We start from the raw sequence: 6,545 nt of genomic DNA, 5'->3' as shown, positions 1-6,545 counted from the left end.
AACTTTGTTCCTTCACAATAAAGGTGTTGTTAAACTTGGCTCCTTCAGAATAAAGGTCGGGCACGTTAACCCCTTCCTCTCCTGTTTACCTTCAGTCAGAGTGACGGTGGTCGCCGCGCTCACCGTCACAGGTAAGCTAAGCTCCGCCTCCGCCTCCCCGGCAGGTAGGCTGATGATGGTGGCCTCTCCCAGCAGGTTGCAGATCCGCTGCTGCATGGCGGTGAGGATGACCGGAACCGGGGCGCAGTCTGCGGAGGTGCCTTCTATGGCGGCCCGGGCCTGGGCCACCCTCCGGCGGACCTCGGTCTTCATGTCGGACCACTTCTTCTTGACCTCGGGCAGCTCGCGCGGACAGGTGGTGACGGCGTTCACCTTCTTCAGGATGTCCAGCCACGCGCTGTTCTTGGCCATGTGCGTGACTCCCGCGTTGAAGTGGCTGACCAGAGTGTGCTTTTGTTTCTCGATCTCCTCCACGATGATCTCCACCTCCCGCTCGGAGAAGTTCATCTTTCTCTTTTTGGCGGCAGAAGCCATCGCGACAGAAAACACCTCCGAAAAATCCGCAGGTGATTCTGCGTATTGTACGTAAAAATAGTAGGATTTACTCAACTTCAGTGCGCAACGTAATGGCTTCCAGAATCGGCTTCTTCTTCCGACTAGCAACGCTTACGTTAGCCGGGCGTGAAGCCCCGCCTCCTACTAATACTATTGGCTGGAAGACCAGTGACGCTTCAGCCTCCTCTGCTCCCATTGGATGAAACAAATGTCAATCACTTCCTGTTCTCCACTGTAAACACAAAAATAAGAGTTTTCTGCTTTTTCAGCCTGATTTATCAGGTTTTTGTTCTTTTTCTTTTTTTAAAGTTTTAGTTTAGAATCACTTAAAAATCAAAAATATACTTTTTTTTACTCATAAATTGATAGTTTAATGTGCACACACAGACAAAGCCATCATAATTTAAACAGCCAGATTATACATTTCAAATTTAATCACATTTTAACAATATTAAGGAGGCTTACTGAAATCTGAAGACAGTTTTTTGTACAATTTGTTCAGAAAAGTTTTGCAAAAATATGTTTACAACAATCAGACATTCTCCTTATATAATTTAACTCTTCGTTTCTGAACAGACTTTTTACAGACATTTTATGTTCATGAAGCAGCTCAGTTCAGCACCTTTTACCGTAAACGGTCTTTAAATTAAGGCAAATTTAAATTAAACTGGAACTTCATAGTGTTTGAATATTTACAGAAGGTTTAATGTGGAACAGTGGCACCAAAAAGAAAAACGGTTTTAGTAGAAAAGGTGTAAAAATCTCCAGGTGACCTTTGACCTAAGGCTTAAGGCTCTGGGTGAAAGTGGGACGTCTGAGGAGGAGTTCAAAGAGAATTTCCCACCTTCTAAAAGCACTTGAACGCACCACAGGTAGGGTCCGGCTGAGCAGAACCGAGCCGTGGCGCCAATCAGGCCTTGTTTTAATTCAACCCACTGATGATCTGACGTTAATCCAGCAGCCAATCAGAAGCTTCGGACCGGCCCGACACCTGGACGGGTCCGTGTGACCCGGTTACTTGGCAGACTCTGGGTCCAGGTGTTTCAGGACTCCTCCCACCAGGTGCAGGCTGCCCGTCACCAGGACGTGGATCTCGGCGGCGTCGCACAGAGGAGCGGCCTTGGCCACGAAGCTGGGCTTGACGGGCAGCACGGTCTTATCTGGGCCGGTCAGGACCGGGTCCCGGTCCTGGGTGATCCACTGCAGGGCGCTGAGGATGCAGGGGAACACCAGGGTGTCGGTTCTCCTCTCAGGGGCCAGGCTGATGAGCAGCGCCTCCTCCTCCTCCTCCGCGTCTCCTCGCTGGTTGTGGAGGCGCCAGCTCCTCTCGTTGTCCAGGCAGCGGGTCAGCATGTTCTCCACGGACACGTTGAAGTTCTGCTGGTCTGAGAAGGAACAGAACCCTCAGGTGAGCCCTCAGAACCAGAACCCATCAGGTGTTTGCTGTGAGGCTCACCTGCGTTACACGAGGCCATGGCTTCAGTGATGTTGGGACAGAAGACAGCGAAGTCAAAATGAAACGGCTGAGAGGAAACCAGACAGAACCAATCAGAAACAGAACCAGACAGAACCAATCAGAACCAGAACCAGACAGAACCTGTGACGAGGCCACAGCCCACCCTCACCTGCAGCAGTTTGAGCATGGCTGAAGAGTCCCTCTCTCCCGTGGCGTTGAACAGCAGCACCCGGGCCACGGGTCCACTACGGGTCGACACAAACACCGGGTCACATGACTTCAAACTAAAACTGCTGAGTCAGCTCCAACATGTTCAAACACCTGAGCTCAGCTCTGAGGTGAACCATTTACACTGAGGGGGCGGGGCTTGATGTTTGTTTTTTTTTTTGTGGGGGGGGGGCAGAAAAGTACCCTGGATTTGGAAATTCAAGATGGCCGCCACAGCCAATTTCAAATGGCTCCAATATGAGCCGAAGTTTGTTTTGGTGGTGCAAAGAGCCCATCACATTTTAAAATTTAATCTTCATTATAAGCTAACAGCTAATGCTAACTTTAAAATAAATTAAATTTAATAATAATAATAAMAAATAAAATAATCAGCTAATTTTAGATGTATAAAACTGAACATTAGTTTAATATCAGCTGACAACAACAACCATCATCAAATTCTGAACACAAATCAAAAATCCAAGATGGCGGCTCCTGGCAGCTTCAGGGCGTCACCTTGTTCCTGTTGACTCAGGTGGTGTTTCTGTTCACTGAACTTATCTGGGACAGGCTGGTCCTACCTGGAGGTCCTCTCCTGGGGGGCCACGGCCTCTCTGAACCACTGCACACAGGCCTGCATGCTCCTCATGGTGTGGGCTCCATCCAGGAAGTAGGTCACCGCTCCGTGTCTCAGAGTCTGGGTCCTGCCGGGCCACTCCGTGTCCGCCAGCCCTGAGGTCCAGAGAGACAGGTACTGAACCGACCCTGCAGGGTCAGAGAGGGGGGGGGCTGCAGACCCAGAGTTTCACAAACTCACCTTTCAGCATGAAGGGTCCAGGTCTGAAGGAGTCTGCCTGAGAGACTCTGAAGTCCTGCAGCTCAGACACTGAGGAGCTTTGATCTGGTTCAGACACACAAACTGAATTTAGACTTTAGACCCAGCAGAGACGGACTGAGGTTGGTCTCTGGTCCCACCTGGTCCACATCTCCTCTGCAGCCAGGTGTGGCTCAGCTGCAGGGCCAGGGAGGCGTTGGAGCGCTGGTGCTGCCCCGCCAGGCCCAGACTCAAGGGTRCAGAGTCCGTCTGGTACTGGTCCAGCTCAGGACACACCCACAGGGGACACTGCAACAAGGACAGGACGGGGGGAGCGGGGGGTCAGGGAGTCCAGACCGGTCACAGAGTCCAGACCGGTCAGGGACCACCCCACCCCCCCGAGACTGGACTCACTCTGATCTCTCTGGATCGCTCTCTGAGGACCGACATGGCCTCTTCTGGCTGTCGCACCGTGAAGGCAGGAACCCCAGGCTGGGAGGAGGGAGGTGTCAACAACAACAACAACAACAACAACAACCAAACACACAAACACACCAACCAAACACACAAACACACCAACAGGAAGTTCATGAAAAACAAAAATATTTCAACAGTCTGGAGTTTATTATTGATCTGAAAGAGAAGAGATTAAGGTGTGTAATCAGATGAACTTTAGAGCCGTGTGTGTGTGTGTGTGTGTCTGTGTGCGTGTGTGTGTGTGTGTCTGTGTGTTAATGAGTTAGAGAAACAAACACACCTTGAAGATGCCTCCTTTCTGCCAGGCGATCTTCTCTATGGTGTCTCCGAGGATCTGAGTGTGATCGATGCCCAGAGAGGAGACGCCACAGACCCAGGGCCTCCTGAGCCCAACAACAACAACAAACACACAACAAACAAACACACAACAAACACATCTTATGAGCTCAGATATTAAACATGGTGTCTGTAAAGAGTCCAATGCCCCTTTCCCACTAGTGCCACTCAGTGTAGCGTCGGTACAGGTCAGCGTCGGTACGGGTCAGCGTCGGCACGGGTCAGCGTCGGCACGGGTCAGTAGGTGTGTTGGTACGGGTCAGTAGGTGTGTTGGTACGGGTCAGTAGGTGTGTTGGTACGGGTCAGTAGGTGTGTTGGTACGGGTCAGTAGGTGTGTTGGTACGGGTCAGTAGGTGTGTTGGTACGGGTCAGTAGGTGTGTCGGTACGGGTCAGTAGGTGTGTTTTGGGCGGTTGCTGGAGGAGGTTTTGGTTTTTTTTAAAAAGAGTTAATGAAAAATGAGGGATGCAAACACATTTGCTGAATAAGTTCTGATGTAACGACACTTTGTGTAACCTGGTTCATTCACATGAAGCCAGCTGAAACACGTCTGATTCACTTTTCTGCTTCTTTTCCTTTTTGCAAAATTTTAAAAATTCACTAAAAATTTAAATTAAAGTTGGATGTAAACATGACTAATGTCACTGCTACAACTGTAAAAATGCAGACTTGAGTTGTTGTAAAGGCAGCTCTGACACAACCAGTGACTCCACCCCCCGGCCAATCAGTGACAAACAGGGTTCTGACGTCACATTTTGGTGTCAACTTGGACCCACAACCAAGTAGGTACTAAAAAAAGGTCTGGTTCCAAGAATCTGGACTGATGGAAATGGCTTTGAACAGTACTGAACCGTACCGTACTACACACGTCAGCTTGTACGGACTGTCTGTAAGTTATAAGGATTTTACGTCATTTTGCAGGTATACGGACGAATAGGACAATCTTACGAATTTTTTCAAAACCTCTTTTTCAAATTTTACTAACGTCAGAGCCTGTAGGATGATTCAAAAAACAATAAATAACATCACACAGCCATCTTCCAACCTGTTCTGCTGCTAGAAATAAGTTTAGAATTTTCTCCTCCCTCCTGCTTCGCAGCAGGAGCTGTCATGTGTGCAGCTGACGGACCCCAACCCCCCCAGCCCCCCGCGCAGTATGAGTTGTACGGATTTCTAGCAATATTTACGGATTTTTGAGGCTTTTTATGCAGGTAAACATCCAAAGAGTTTGGCATGTATGGTACAGAACCATACTGAACCGGACCGACACCAAGTGGCTGTAGTGGAAGAGGACTGACCGGATGATGTTGGTGCAGTCGTACGCTCCACCGATGCCCACTTCAATCACCGCTACGTCCACCTGATCAGAGACAAACAGCTGATTAGAGTCCAGACCAGACCTCCCGCTGGGCCGCAGGTCTCCGAGGACCTGCCGCAGGTCTCCGAGGACCTGCCGCAGGTCTCCGAGGACCTCGCCGCAGGTCTCCGAGGACCTCCCGCAGGTCTCCGAGGACCTCCCGCAGGTCTCCGAGGACCTCGCCGCAGGTCTCCGAGGACCTCGCCGCAGGTCTCCGAGGACAAACCTTTTCCTGCAGGAAGATGTGGAAGGCCAGGATGGTGAGGAACCTGAAGTACGCAGGCATGGCCCCTCCAGCGGCCTCCTTGGTCTCGTCCAGCCGACCGTAGACCTGCCAGAAGTACTTGGTGAACAGGTCTTTGCTGATGGGCTGCCCGTTGATCCGGATCCTCTCCCGGACCTGGACCAGGTGAGGAGAACTGAGCCGGCAGGGAGAGAAACCTGCGTTAGATTTGAGACGCTGACAGGACCAGGAGCTCCTGGTGAGGGACGAGTTCTGACCTGTAGAACCCGGTTCTGAAGCCGTAACTCCTCAGGATCTGTTCTGTGAAGGCACATGTCGAACCCTGGACCAGAACCAGAACCAGCGTCAGACACATGGTCAGCTGTAAGCGTGTGGRGTCAGACAGAAGCTCACCTTGCCCTTGGTTCCTGTGATGTGGATGATGTTGAGCAGGTCCAGTTCCTCCACCTGTAAGAACACAGAACAGACTCAGGACCCYGGTCCGGCCCGCAGGGTCCGAGTTCCCGAGAGGATGAACTCACGGTGAGGCCGGCCCGCTCCAGGAACCCCCTCATGGCCTGCAGCTGCAGCTGGGGGAGGCTCCGCCCCCGCCGCACCTGCTCCAGGGCGCTGGCGTTGGTCTGCAGCGTGTTCAGGGTGCAGACGGCGTCCTGAGGTCCAGACCCGGTTCCGTGTGACGTCACAGCATAGAGGGAAATACCAAAGAGTCCGGTTCATTTAGTCAAGTTAAATCAACTGCAGAAACATCAAACATGAATCTGAACTCCTCTTCAGACTGATGAAGATGTTTGAAGAGACACTTTATAAACATCATCATCATCATCATCATCACTCGTCTTCATCACCTGACACATCTCACACTGTCATTGGTTAAAGGAGCTTCAAGTCATGTCCACATGGTTTTTAAATGTTTCCTTACTTGAAGACACATTAAGTTGATGTGATGCTGCAGTTTGTCGTGTTATATTATTTTACGTCTTGTTATTTTACGTCTTGTTATATTATTTTACGTCTTGTTATTTTATTTTACGTCTTGTTATTTTATTTTACGTCTTGTTATTTTATTTTACGTCTTGTTATTTTATTTTACGTCTTGTTA

General features: G+C 50.1%; 2 protein-coding genes across 2 annotated transcripts in view; both read right to left on the bottom strand.

Annotated features, from left to right (window-relative positions):
* The window catches only part of naif1 (nuclear apoptosis inducing factor 1), a 3,194-nt gene extending 2,511 nt beyond the window's left edge, over window positions 1-683 (bottom strand). Inside the window, exon 1 of the mRNA XM_014027588.1 lies at window positions 90-683. Coding sequence (XP_013883042.1) covers window positions 90-534 — 445 coding nt within the window. The 5' untranslated portion in view covers window positions 535-683. The remainder of the gene's footprint in view (window positions 1-89) is intronic.
* Window positions 684-900: 217 nt separating this feature from the next.
* Window positions 901-6,096, bottom strand: fpgs (folylpolyglutamate synthase; the record flags this gene model as incomplete). Its single annotated transcript, XM_014027587.1, is given in 13 exon segments — window positions 901-1,940; window positions 2,012-2,078; window positions 2,181-2,256; window positions 2,800-2,950; window positions 3,036-3,119; window positions 3,194-3,341; window positions 3,447-3,524; window positions 3,790-3,892; window positions 5,144-5,205; window positions 5,429-5,621; window positions 5,704-5,768; window positions 5,840-5,893; window positions 5,968-6,096. Coding segments are annotated over 13 exon segments (1,581 nt in total), but the record flags the coding sequence as incomplete, so codon positions are not given.
* Between the last annotated feature and the right edge of the window lie 449 nt (window positions 6,097-6,545).

Source organism: Austrofundulus limnaeus, unplaced genomic scaffold (assembly GCF_001266775.1).
Source record: "Austrofundulus limnaeus strain Quisiro unplaced genomic scaffold, Austrofundulus_limnaeus-1.0 Scaffold664, whole genome shotgun sequence".
In the NCBI taxonomy this organism is placed as follows: Eukaryota; Metazoa; Chordata; class Actinopteri; order Cyprinodontiformes; family Rivulidae; genus Austrofundulus; species Austrofundulus limnaeus.
The sequence above is the reverse complement of the archived record's forward strand: the minus strand, read 5'-3'. Positions and strand labels throughout refer to the sequence as shown.